Below are 14,177 nucleotides of genomic sequence, written 5' to 3' on the forward strand. Positions count from 1 at the left end.
TATATATATATATATATATATATACATGCATTTTTAATATATAATATTTTATTTTATTTTATATTTCTTAATTTTATTTATTTATTTTTTTATATATTTTTTTTAATTTATTATTAGGCTCAGAAATACTTGAAAAGAAACGCCTACTGATATGCATTTGGCCCAAATGATTTGGGATGAAAAGCATAACTGACGATAAAATCTATGGGACCGGCAAGTATTTATTTATTTATTTATTTTGAGGCCAGTGGGGGGGCCAGCAAATTTGTAGGGTGGGCCGTGGCCCCCCCTGGCCCCCCCCCTGGTGTCACCACTGCCCGGTTGGGGGTTGAGAGGACAGGAAAGAGGAGAGACCAGCAACAACAGCAGACCAGGCACACCTGAGACAGCTGGAGAGCTTCTTGGCTAAAACCCTGATGTCTGATGTGTATTTGTCAGCTATCAGTGATGGCTCTGTGATGAATTGATTTGTCTTTGAGCGGTTCACACATAAAGACTTAAACTACTAAAAAACTAATTTAACTTCAACGAGTCTGTCAACTCATTGACTGGTTAATCAGACTCAAAATCATTTACTGTGAAAATAGCTTTAGAAACCTTCCTAGACAAAAACATGACCGTTCAACCACACTGTAGGTAGCTGAGTGTCACATGTTAATTGCAGCCTTGCTTCCAGTCAAATATATGTTTAATAAGCAATCCCATATGGGTCAGAACAGGGAAAGCAGAGGATTCCTGCTTTGCCTGACATGAAATGAGGGATGCCCCAGTCGTCAAACAGTAGTGCCCTGGATATATTTGCAAAGGCATTAAAAACACTTAAGAATGTGACAAAAGGTATTTGCTTAATTGTGCTATCCATTGTGTAGGGGGCTCTTGAATTGTGGTACATATTAAATTATGCTATGCAAATACGCTTGCCTTACTTTGCCTTTAGTTATTTGAATAGTATAATATTAAGTGTGTGACGACACATGAGGCATTAAGTCCTGACGTCACTTCCATCAAATTCAAACAACAAGGGTGAAAGAACACAATAATTTCCTCATAGGTGGAAGCAAGAAAAAAAATTGTATGGTTTGATAACCAAACTGTGAAAAAAGTGTTAAAAGTGACTAAAGATGATCTGTCAGGCTGTGATGTAAATCCCAAATACCAAAAATGAGAATGCATTTGTAGTTATAATAAAGCTCTCTTTAGGGATTTCTCTCTCTCTTTTTCTGTTTACAATGTTTATTTCTTCTGCTTTTTCAGCCGGTTGGAATCAATTGCTTGGCATTAGTTGTTTTCAGAGAATTTGACATTACATAATGCCCCTTGTGAGTATAAATGATACTAGAGCAGGATTGCCCAAACCTTTACCCCCTCATCATCTTGCTTCACCTCAATGGATTTAGTTGTGTCCTGCTATTGTAGATGAATTAATGTAAGAAAGGTCCTACACTTCACGTTGAAAGTGTATTGCTATCATCCTTTGGATCCATAGCAGTCTTGCTTCATTAATCTTGTGATTATTTTTAAGAATAAGGGTACATGAGTTAACGTTATGCTATAATTTCCACTTTTCCCTGCAACATGGACCCCTGCATGACAGAAATGTTGAAGGGAGAATTATTAACCCTAGGCTACAGCATTTTATTGGTGTTTTGTAGTAATTTCCATGTAGAAGCAAAAAATATATATGTAATTATATGTAGAATTAAACAAAAATCATAAAACAATAACCCTTTTTTTTCATTGCCGTTTTTATCAAAAAGTATATGCCAGGCTAAAAAAACAAACCCCGGTATCTGTGCTTTGGTCAAACAAAACACATTTTAATAACTCCACTGAAGAATAATGTGTCCTTCTAGAAAGCCTGGTAAGACTTTATACAAATCACAACTTTAAAGTACTCAACAGTTAGTTTAAGACAAGATACGTCATGTCGTTTCTCACACAAAATACAAAAAAGTGCAAATAAAATGAAAACTTACCTCTGACACACAGTAACGACATGACAGGCTTCTAGCGACGAACAGTAGTTCCCACAGTTCAGCTACAAGACAATCTCAGCGCAGGTTTGCTGAGTGGGATAACATTATAACATCTGCTAAATAACTTTGGATATTTACACGTCTCCTTCTATTATCGGACATGGGCAGAGAGCAGCAGCTCCCCACCACGTCCTCACCATTATTAAAACTATCATCACCACAGGTTTCCCGACTCAGAGGGATCCCGAGGCTGCGAGGCAGGAGGCGGGGCCAGACTCAAGCACCTGTGACTGACGGCTCAGACAGCCAATAGGAGGGGAGAACTGCGGCTAGAGGGCGGAGCCTTTCCTGGAGATTTTGACCTATCACTGGCAAGGAAACAGGTAAACTATATATATATATATATATATATATATATATATATATATATATATATATATATATATATATATATATATATATATATATCATTTTTTTGATTGATTGATTGATTGATTGATTGATTGATTGATTGATTGATTGATTGATTGATTGATTGATTGATTGATTGATTGATTGATTGATTGAAATCTTTATTTCGAGTATACATAAAAATAATATAATAATATAAACAGTCATTAAACTGTGAAATACAGTCATTACTGGGAAATAAACCTTCATGCCCGAAAAGGTGTAGGAGGAAGTAAAAACTTATGAGGTCCTACAGTTTGTTTCTATTTCAATTTAGCTTGAAAATAAAAATAAGAAAAAAATATAATAGCAAGCTTTACTTTATCAAAATAATTATACCTGTATATGTATGTATGTATGTATGTATGTATGTATGTATGTATGTATGTATGTATGTATGTATGTATGTATGTATGTATGTATGTATGTATGTATGTATGTATGTATGTATGTATGTATGTATGTATGTATGTATGTATGTATGTATGTATGTATGTATGTATGTATGTATGTATGTATGTGTGTGTGTATGTATGTATGTATAAAGTGCTATTATAGATATTATGACATTATTGTTTTTTTTTAATCTTTTAATCCAAAAATATTAGTAAAAATAGAAAAACCCTTTGCTTTTTGTTTTTCTAAGAATTAAATCTAGAAGTGTGTTGTTTTATTATAAGCAGCATAGTAACTGGAAGCTAAGGTTTGCCAAATAAAATAAAATAAAAATAAACTAACATCCCCCTCTACTGTATATATTTAGTCACTACATTGGATTTAGAGGCATATAGAGTAATTAAAAAATAGATGTGTTATGTCTTCCGACTTTGTATTTACTTTCTCAATCAAGCTGAACCTAATAAAAAACTGTTAGACTACTAAGCGAGACTAGATTTTCTGTGCACTAATTTTGATTAATTATTAACAATTAAAGTAAGAAATACATGTATTTGTGACTATCGTGCCTGGAAAGGTTATCAATCATGGATTTACATGTGTGTAAACTAGTGGTATTTTAGTTTTTAATTATACATTTATTTTTCGTTATATTATTATTATTATTTTATTTACTTGAATGTTGCTCCCGTTTCAGCGGAACCATAGTCGTCCGGTTATTGTTTCCCGGGGACGTTTTTCAGCATTGCAGTACTGATGTAATTTTCATTTCCTCGTCTGAAAGGGTCACATACTCACATGAGTGCAGACTCTGCTTAAATTCCCTTTAATAAGTTCGTTTTTGTGTCCATTTAATCATTTTGCAGGGTTTAAATCATGTTGCGGACGCTTTGTCGGACCGGCGGGATTATTTTGCAGGCAAGTAAAAGAGTTAATTTAGTCTTGATTGGTCGTAATCACCGCGGGTTGAGAGTCATTCAAGCCTCGAGTTAAAGATGATAGTTTTCTGCATCCTGACGGTCAAACTAGTCTCTACCAAGTTTAACACATAGGAGAGGTATCTTATTCTTCTAGTAATTGATTACCGCCTTACTAATTTTGATATCAGTTAATAGGTTAAAACATGTGTAGCTCCAGTTATACAAGTATAGTGGCATTATCACTTATTATTATTATTATTATTGTTATTATTATTATTATTATTATTATTATAGTTGCAGTATTGTTATACATATATAAAGGCAAAAGCCATTAAAGAAAAAAAAAAGTCTGAACAAAAAGATAGTCAATAAAAACCAAAATCTTCTCTTTGTTTTATCTGATGCAGCAGAAATATCCATTCGGGAGAAATATTTGAGCATAAAGTGGATAAATGCAGATGACGATAATAGACCCGTCCTCAATATTTGTGCTATTTTTATCTTTCTTTCAGTGTGGTCAGTAATTATAATCATTTGTTTGTCAAAACTTAGGAATGTTGTATGTTTTAAGGACATAAAACTGTTATAATTGGCTTGGAGAAAAATGTCCTTCTGTTATTACTTTATTATTTATAAAACAAAAGGTTTGGTCATACTGATATAAGATGTGACCTGTGGCCCCGCATGTTTTCTGATTTCATAATTTTAGCCTTTATGCAACACAAAAATGTAAAAGATTCAATTAACTTTCCCTGCGTATGTCTTACAGGTGTTATAAGCATTTTAATGGCATGTTTTACATACTAGCCGTTAAAAATCTGAAATTAATTCTTCTGCCATTTTCAGATTAATTTTGTTTTAAAACTTAAACCCTATAAAATTAAATGTATGACATTCAATATGAGACTTTGAGAGACCTCTCCATCAATCACATAATTAAACCATTGTTGTGTACTACTAAGTTGCCATAAACTTCTTATGTATCAAATATCATACCAAAAGTAATATGTAGGTATTTTTCTAAGTTAAGATTCAAATAAACACTTAAAATAAAAAAAATGATAAATTTAACTTGTTACTTTATTTCATAAGACAGGCTTTACAGGTTTAATGTAACTGCTTATGTCCTTGCAGCAAAGCCAGCGGACGGTGCCGAGACTGTGGGTTCCAGCTGCTCAGCAGCGATGGGCCTCCAGCCTCCCCATGAACACCGTGGTGCTGTTTGTTCCCCAGCAGGAAGCCTGGGTGGTGGAGAGGATGGGCCGCTTTCACCGGATATTACAGCCGGTAAGATGAGCCCATTTTAAATATATAACTCCTTTTTTTTGACTGAATTATTTTTACATCTTCTATATACTTATTCAATGGATAAAAAATGTTTAAAAACTGTTATCTGTAAATGTATATGCAAGTCATATTAGCGAAGCTTCTTTTAAAATGCAGCATATTTTGTGTATCCTTTGTCAGTAACATCTGAACTCCACTCCACTAAGGCCTGCAATGAATTTGCCAACTTCTTTATTGAGAAAATCCCGAAGATTAGAAAAGCAGTCAGTGCATCAATATCAAGTCAAAATTGAGCAAAGTTTACCAATTACTACAAAAACATGGAGGATGTTATGGATCAGCTAAACTTAACCTCCTGTTGCCTTGATATTTTACCAGCTTTCTTCACGAAAGTTTTAGCCGTCATGGCATCTGATCTGATTCAAATAGTAAACTCATCCATTTGTCAGGTGTTTCCCCCCCAGACCTTGAACACAGCAGTTTTCAATCCACTGATGAAAAGAACAATCTGGACAAGTTGTTTTGCAAAATTACCAACACATCTCAAATCTACCGTTCATCAGTGAGGTTATTGAAAAAGCTGTGATTAAACTAATAAATACTTTCTTTCATCGGACCAGCAGCTTTGACATCTTCCAGTCTGGTTTTCCTGCTCAAAACAGTACAGAGACTTCCCATGCCAAGGTGTTCAATAAATACAGACTGTGGAAGAATCCCAGTGCTGGTATTATTGCACCTCAGTGCAGAATTTGACACCGTTGACCATAGTATATTGCTAGAGCGATGGGGACTACATTGTGTCAAAATGTAACTTTACATCAACTAAAATTACCCGAGGTTCTATCCTAGGACCCCTCCTATTTAACATCTACATGCTTCCGCTAGCTCAAATAATAATAAAACACAAGATAAGTTACCATATGAAACCCAACTTTACATTACAATGTCAACAGGAGACAATGAGCCAATACTAATGTTGAGGAGATGCATGGAACGAATCAATGAGTGGATGTTCCATAATTTTCTTCATTTGAACAAAAGCAAAACTGAAGTAGTTGGTTTTGGACGAAAAGAAGAGCATTTAAGAGTCAGCACACAGCTTCAGCTATTACAGCTACAAACCACTGATGAGGCCCGAAACCTGGGTGTAGTTATGGACTGAGCTGAGCTTTCAGAGACACATTTAAACAATCACAAAGTTGGCCTTTTATTACCTGAAGAACATCTCCAGGATCAAAGGACTAATGTCTCTGGAGGACCTCGAAAAAGTCATCCATATGTTTATGTTCAGTCAAATTGTTTACTGCAACAGTGTTTTCATAGGTCTAAAAAGTAAATCAGACAGCTACAGCTGATCCAGAATGCTGCTGCCCGGGTTCTCACCAGAACTAAGGCCACGTTTACACGTAGCCGGGTATTTACAAAAACGGATATTTTCCCCTCTACGTTTTCAAAAAAATCCTTGTTTACACGGACCCGCATGAAAACGCTGTTAACGTCACGCCAGCCAATCAGAATCCTGGAAAAACATCAACAAATGACACGTGACGTGTAACTTCCAGTTAAGGCTGATTTATGGTCCTGCGTTACATTAACGCAGAGCCTACGGCGTAGGGTACGCGGCGACGCGCACGTACGATGCGCGTCGCCGCGTACCCTACGCCGTCGATTTAACGCGGAACCATAATTCAGGCTTCATGCTGCTGGCTGACGCGCTCACAGGCTTGAATGAGCAGGAGGCTGGACGGGGGGGGGGTTACTTTTAAGTGTGACTTTAGAATATAAAACAGGTAAAATACAAGAAAATATTGACGGTGGCCAAACTAATTGTAAACACAGGTCGCACACATGACGCTGGTGAGTTTCTGGTGCATAATGTGACGTTCTGAAGCTTAAATCTCCGTTTTCCTCCGTTTTCCTCCGTTTAGACGCAAACGTGAAAACGGAGTTTTTGAAAATCTCCACTTTGGCCGGAGTTTTCAGAAATGATCGTTTTTGGGGGCTTTGAGCTTCGTTTACGTGTAAACGAACGGCCAAAACGCATGAAAACGCCTCCGTTTTTGCCCCGTGTAAACGGGGCCTAAGAAAGTGGGCCACATGACTCCAGTTCTGAGATCTTTACACTGGACCACTGGACCTCAGAGAATACACTTTAAAATACTTCTGTTGGTTTATAAATCACTGAATGGTTTAGGACCAGAATACATCAGGGACTTGTTGTTGCCATATCAACCATCCAGACCTCTCAGGTCTTCTGGTTCAGTTCTGCTCTGTATCCCCAGAATCAGAACCAAACATTCAGCTTTTATGCTCTACAGATCTGGAACAATCTTCCACAAAATTGCAGGAACGCTGAAACCCTCAGTTAATTTCAGTGCTAAATTGTAACTAGCAGAAGTTTACTGTAACTCATAATCTTTTTTTTTTTCTTTTCTTTTAATGTTTTCATTATGTAAAGCACCTGGAATTGCCTTGTTGCTGAAATGTGCTTATATGCTATAAATAAAATATAAATAAACTTGTCTTGCCTATGTTAGTTCCCTGAATTTTGATTTAGTGAAAACAACCAAAGATCTGTTATTATATTAGTGAGGAGTGAAAACTTTCTTCACCGAACAAAAGCTAAGCGAATCAAAGCAGTTTTAAGTAAAAATTTTAAATGTATTTGCAGAAAAATGGCAGTTAATGGCCATAGACTGAATGGGGATGCATTTTTGTCTTTCTTTTTGTACAGATACAAAATTAAAATGATCTTGGTTTCCACCGTTGTATAACTCTGTAACTGGTCCTTACTGACGCAACTCCAGAGAAAGTGATTTCTCATTTTGTACAATGACCAACATGTATTTATAAAGGGAAGAAAATACACCTATGCTTGTCATTTATATGACAACAGTCTTTTGGAAGATTGTGTAATCATATTAAGTGGCGACAGGTAAGGGTGCCTGAATTATGGGTAAAAGGAGCATCCACCAAAAATATGTCTCTTTCCAACTACGGAAACATTTTACTGCAACTGTGACATTGTTTTGACTTCAGCTGTCGCTCACTACATACTTTCCCCTGTCTACCTCCAGGGTTTAAACTTCCTCATCCCCATACTCGACAGAATTCGCTATGTTCAAAGTCTCAAAGAAATAGTGATTGATGTCCCAGAGCAGTCTGCAGTATCTCTAGGTGAGTAAACCATCATTTATACTGTCATTAGTCTCACTGGGATAAGGATGGCCGTGGTTTTTCTCTCCGTTTCTTGGTAGATATTAGTGCTGGGCGATATGGACCAAAAGTCATATCTCGATATTTTCTAGCTAAATGGCGATACTCGATATATATCGATATTTTTTCTGTGCCTTAATTGGGGTTTCCCCAAAGCATTATAGCATAGCATCTCTGTTAGCTTCATTTTTTTCTGAGGCAAACCCTTAAAAAAAACAGTCAGTTTTAATACAAAGCCTCGTGCCAAATGTCACACAGGTACCTTTATTAACAGAGGTCTGCACAATATCAAAATGTATAAAACAAATGAAATAAAAATAAACTGCCTGCATATATAGAATAAAAATGCTTCTTGAATAAGATAAAACAAATATCCCTTTCCTGCATGACAATTAAATTAAAATACACTGTGTAATTAATACAATGTAGACAGTAACAGGCAGACTTTTCCACTGAGGTTGACAGTTGTGCAAATAACAAAACATTTGTGCAAATATTTTTTAATCGATATAAACGATATTGTAACGTACCATATCACGTTTGAAAATATATCGATATATATTAAAATCTCGATATATCGCCCAGCCCTAGTAGATATGTACCTCTCAGCCAAAGTTGAGCAATTTAATGAAACTATCTGATCATATTCCTTAATGTTGCATTATTTTACAGATAATGTGACTCTACAGATTGATGGGGTGCTTTATTTAAGGATCCTGGACCCTTTTAAGGTACGAAGAAGGAACAGATTTAAAGAGTGGAGCAATTTTCTACTTCTTTATGATTTTCTGAACTTAAAGTAATACAAAAAATCTACATCCGTCCCCTCAGGCCAGCTATGGCGTCGAGGATCCAGAATATGCAGTCACACAGCTGGCGCAGACCACCATGCGTTCAGAGCTGGGCAAACTTACACTCGACAAAGTTTTCAGGGTAAAGACAAATAACTGACGTATATCACTTCTCTTTTTTTTTTTTTTTTTTTTTCTTCAAATAACAAATTCTGCATTAGCCTATTTGCATTTCTTTCCAAGGAAAGGGAATCCCTGAACTCCAACATCGTCCACTCCATCAACCAAGCATCAGATGAGTGGGGAATCCGCTGCCTCCGCTACGAAATCAAAGATATTCACGTACCACCTCGTGTCAAAGAATCCATGCAGATGCAGGTGAAATGGCTCAGAAAATTTTAATAAAAGACTATTTCAGTAACTTGTTGCCTTAATTTGATTTGAACTCATGCAAGGGGCTTCTTAGTGGCACATAAACATGAGAAACTAGAGCCATAAAAATCACAGAATAAACATGTAAACCTTTTTTTCCCTTGTGTAGGTGGAAGCTGAGCGTAAAAAGAGAGCCACGGTGCTGGAGTCTGAAGGCACAAGAGAGGCTGCCATCAATATTGCCGAGGGCTGTAAACAAGCCCAGATTCTGGCGTCAGAGGGTGAAAAGGCTGAGCAGATCAATAAAGCGGCCGGTAGGTATATTTTAGAGAGTGTATTTCTACTCTGTCTTGTTGTGTTTGTGGGTTAAAGTGGTACATTCCAGGTGATGCTGTGTAAGTAAGGGATGACTGTGTTTCCAGGTGAGGCTCAAGCAGTTTTAGCCAAAGCTGAAGCAAAAGCCAAGGCTATACGTATGCTGTCTGAGGCTCTGACCGAACAAGTAGGCCTGTTTTTCTCTCTGTCATTGATATAGAAGTGATTATAGTCCAGATTTTCAGAGATTTGGTTGGTAAACTTTGATATAGATTTTTTTAAATGTATTAATGTTTTACAGAATGGAGATGCAGCTGCTTCGCTAAGTGTGGCAGAACAGTACGTGTCTGCTTTCTCCAACCTAGCTAAACAGTCCAACACTATCCTTCTGCCCACCAACACTGGCGACATCAGCGGGATGGTCTCGCAGGTTTGTATTTCTGAATATTTTTGTTGCTGGCATCAGCTTCTAGGTTCATTAATGGCTGCTGCTCTACACAAGGAAGCTGCCTGGGGCCTTTGCTGTTCACCATATTCACAAATGATATGCCATTGGTCCTAGACAGGGCCAATATAGCCATGTATTCTGATGATACTACTCTGTATATGTCTGCTACTAATGTTGACGATCTGTTTGTAGCTCTCAACAAGGAACTACTATATATATCAGAGTGGGTGGTGAATAATAGGATGTTCCTGAACATCTCAAAGACCAAATCTATTGTATTTGGATCACAGCATATGCTCAAGTCAAAGCCCAAACTGTGTCTGCATCTGAGAGATGTGGAAATTGAGCAGGTAGATGAAACAAAATTACTTGGGGTCACATTAGACAGTCAATTAACATGGTCCACTCATATTGAAAACGTAACTAAGAAAATGGGAGGGGGATTATCGATGATTAGGAGATGTGCTGAATTTTTAACTCCAGCATCAGCTGTCCAGGTCATACAGGCACTAGTGATATCCCACCTTGACTACTGTCCAGCTGTGTGGTCCAGTGCAGCTAAAAAGGACTTGCGTAAATTGCAAATAGTCCAGAATAAAGCAGCTCGCCTTGCTCTTTAATCCACTACTAGATCTAATACACTGTTAAATCACCGGAAGCTGTCATGGCTGTTTGTGGAGCAGAGATTAGCTTCTAGTTTGGCTGGATTTTTTAGGAACATTTGTTCAAATAAAAAGCCAGAATGCTTATACAGAAATATTAATTACACTAGTGATAGACACAGACATAACACTAGACATGTTGCAATGGGTCGATTCACAATGCCTAAGCCGAGAACTGAGGCAATGAGGAACACAGTCATGTACAGGGCAATGACTTTCTGGAACTCTTTGCCAGCATGTATTACAGAATCTAACCATAAAAGGCAGTTTAAGAAACGACTGAAGGACTTTCTTATACACAATGAAAATATTGTAATTTAACTTTTAACTTTTTTTTATGCTGTAATGAATTGTTCTCTCTTGCAATATTTGTATTTTTATTTTTATTTTTAATTCAATGTTTTTGTATGTATTTTGTATGATATTTTGAGGACCCCAGGAAGAATAGCTGTTGCCAAGTGTAACAGCTAATGGGGATCCTAAATAAACTAAACTAATCTACTTGTGCTCCACCCTCTCAGGCTATGACCATTTACAGCAAGCTGGCAACGGTGAGCCCAAAACTGTCACACGAAGGGGAGGCAGAGAAGAAGGACAACCTGGTCAACCAGCTGCTATCATCTGAAGAACCAAGGACTCAGTGAATGAACTCGTAGTGATAAATGACATAAAACCGGATGAACCAACTTTGAGTTTTCAATGTCAAGGCATCGCTGTGTGAGCAACAGTTCTGTCGTCTGACAGGATACAAAGGAAAATGTTATAAAGTCTCGCCATAAAGTTCTGGGGGACAAAAATGACGCTTTTTTTGTTTGAAGGTCTGGCTGACTGTTGTTTATATTTAATTATCGCCTGATCCACTCAAGTGTGTTCACACCAGTAACGGGAATGTCAGCAGACATGGATGCAAGAAGAATTCAGTCCTCAGCCAATTCTTTTACTTATCACATCTGTCGTATCTGTTAATACATAAAACATTTCTACTACGAAAGTTGATGTAAAACATAAAATGTCATTTAGCACATTTTTCTCCCACTTTCACATCTGTTTCTCTCAAATGACTACACTCTGGTTCTGTTGAATCATTAGTTTTGATGTTGACCCTGGGGAATCGTTGGATATTTAGGCCTTTTTCAAGCAGTGGCGATTCATCAAACATCTTCAGCATCAGTGGGACCAGTATTTAAGCTGCTGCTGCATTTGATGTCTGCACAGATGTTCCCAACAATTGGGAAAGTCCTTTTTGGCCCACATTATTATTTAAAACATGATATCCCCTGAAAACATTCACACAGTCTGCTTTAAAACTAGTTTTGCAAATGCAGAAATAGAGAAAATAATGTTCAGTATCCCACTCAGTTGGTGTATGAAATGCTGAGATGCTTTCAGTACAAGTGATATAACAATGTATTTATTACACTATAAAACTTGTTTCATAAACATTTTTTTCTATTGAACATTTTCAACTGAAAATGCTGGTTATTGACGTTTTATTTTATTCATTCCCCTTACAAATAAATTGTACTCTGTAATCCATGATATCATTTGTGGGATGGTTTTGACGCTTCTGTTTTTGTTTTTTTAATAAATTGAAGGCCACATCGTGCTATCAGTGTGTCAACACATTAAGATGGATTGAAGTACTATGTTAATTTACAATAAATGTGTGAGTGATTACACTATTGCACAGCTCACATTTAAAATGTATATTTTGGCGACATAATCCCAGTTCCGTTATCAGATACTGCCCAGTCTTTGAAGTACTTGGTCAACCCCCTGCTCACGTGATATTTGTCTTGGTATATTTGTGTTCACCTCTGATGTCTTACTGGGTGTATGACTGCAAAGATAGTGATGCTTAAATGTTTATTTTATTTTTATATAAGACAACATGGAATTTGTACATAAGTGTTTAGGGGGAGACTTTGATGCTAGAAGACTTGCTGAAAGTGTCCACCAGGGATGTGCAGAGACCTTTGGAGGGACAGGTGCTGAAATTTAAAAAGGGACACATGGAACACGACTTTAACACTTTCCGACAATAACAAATACTTTGTTACATAACAATACAACACACTGATGTGTGTTGTATTGTAATACCTGATCTGAACTTCTTAAACCTTACCAACAAACCACACGTGTTACACGAGTTATAACAAACTAAAACTACAGATACAATAGTCAATAGGGCCTTCGCACTGTTAGTGCTCGGGCCCTAATTAATACTGAAACTAATGGAAAAATACAAAACTATAATAACTCTGGATACCCACTCATCAAAACTAAAGTAATGACAGAAAAACATTCCAGATCTGAATCAACATAAATAACTGGTATATGTGCTTACCCAGCTGGTGATGGATCCATGGCCTTTAGCACCTCACTCCTCTCCTCTTCCCTCTCTCTCCACCTCCTCTCTTTACGAGGCATGTCTGCACAAGTAAATATCCTCATAAATAAAATAAAAATCTGATGCATCTGATTAGAAGATATTGGTGAATGAATGGCACGATGGGTCCACACTTGAAAAGGGAAATCTTTTTTTCTTAAGGCCATCGGGGGAAGGACCGGTCGGCCCAGCACCCTAACATCCCCTGAAGAAAATGTTTTACCAACTACTTTAAATCTATGAAAAAGATTGATAATATGAATAGGGATGCCAAGAAACTGTACTCATCCATAACTCAGTCCTTGCTCTTTTGATTTTATTGTACTGTTAGGATCTCATGACATTGTTTAAGAGTTTGAAGGGTTTGTCTTACACTGGTGGTTTTCTCTATATGCAAAGTTATCTCCTATTCAGGAGTTCAGCTCTAGTTCAGCTGTTTTTATCTAGTCGTGGAGTTACCCTCTGTTTATGGCTCGACTGTTTTCTTTAGATGCAGGATTTAGATAGTTCAGATACATACCCTTTGTTAGGTGAAGACAATGGGGAAACAGATGTTTTAGCATTGGGGGGTCGTATCTGTTATGTGGGTTGACGTCCTAGGAGGGAGACAGTGAACAGGAACACTGAAGGTCTGATACAAAGAACACCTCCCTTTTTAGTATAAATACGACTGGATCCATGACCACCGTGTGCATTTCTCTCCTGCCTATGTGGTTTTTAGAGAAGTGTACCTTCGGCTGGAAAACATTGTACATGCTATAATAAAAGCTTGTATTAACTTTGATTCTATTTCACTGTTTTTTCTTATGGGGCACCAGACAAACGAACACAAGGATCTTTCAGTACCTTGCTCTCCTTGTGCTTTTTGTTTGTTTTTGTTTCTTGTGTGAATCTGTTATCTTCACCTTTGTTGCTGTAATTATTTCCTAATTTTATAAATTTTTCACCCTGCCTT

General features: G+C 37.0%; 2 protein-coding genes across 14 annotated transcripts in view; one reads left to right on the forward strand and one right to left on the reverse strand.

The window, feature by feature from the left end:
• LOC133455393 (protein unc-13 homolog B-like) overlaps nt 1–2,209 on the reverse strand; it is an 81,652-nt gene extending 79,443 nt beyond the window's left edge. For all 13 annotated transcript variants that reach the window (XM_061734410.1, XM_061734407.1, XM_061734411.1 and 10 more), the window contains exon 1: nt 1,977–2,209. In XM_061734410.1, coding sequence (XP_061590394.1) covers nt 1,977–1,998 — 22 coding nt within the window. In that variant the 5' untranslated portion in view covers nt 1,999–2,209. The remainder of the gene's footprint in view (nt 1–1,976) is intronic.
• A 1,362-nt stretch (nt 2,210–3,571) lies between these two features.
• stoml2 (stomatin (EPB72)-like 2) lies at nt 3,572–12,260 on the forward strand. The gene is made up of 10 exons (XM_061734414.1): nt 3,572–3,740; nt 4,877–5,029; nt 8,107–8,206; nt 8,918–8,976; nt 9,077–9,178; nt 9,280–9,414; nt 9,578–9,722; nt 9,831–9,910; nt 10,025–10,153; nt 11,355–12,260. Exons 1-10 carry the CDS (start codon nt 3,699–3,701, stop codon nt 11,475–11,477), a joined length of 1,068 nt encoding a protein of 355 aa, XP_061590398.1. The 5' UTR covers nt 3,572–3,698; the 3' UTR covers nt 11,478–12,260.
• Nucleotides 12,261–14,177: the final 1,917 nt, after the last annotated feature.

Source organism: Cololabis saira, chromosome 11 (assembly GCF_033807715.1).
Source record: "Cololabis saira isolate AMF1-May2022 chromosome 11, fColSai1.1, whole genome shotgun sequence".
Classification (NCBI taxonomy): domain Eukaryota; kingdom Metazoa; phylum Chordata; class Actinopteri; order Beloniformes; family Belonidae; genus Cololabis; species Cololabis saira.

Excerpts from the sequence above, each read along its gene's own strand:
- stoml2 (XM_061734414.1), top strand. The coding sequence starts at position 3,699 with ATGTTGCGGACGCTTTGTCGGACCGGCGGGATTATTTTGCAG. Across the intron at positions 8,207-8,917 it reads GCAGTCTGCAGTATCTCTAG|ATAATGTGACTCTACAGATT; the intron begins GTGAGTAAACCA and ends ATTATTTTACAG. Across the intron at positions 9,911-10,024 it reads CTGAGGCTCTGACCGAACAA|AATGGAGATGCAGCTGCTTC; the intron begins GTAGGCCTGTTT and ends AATGTTTTACAG.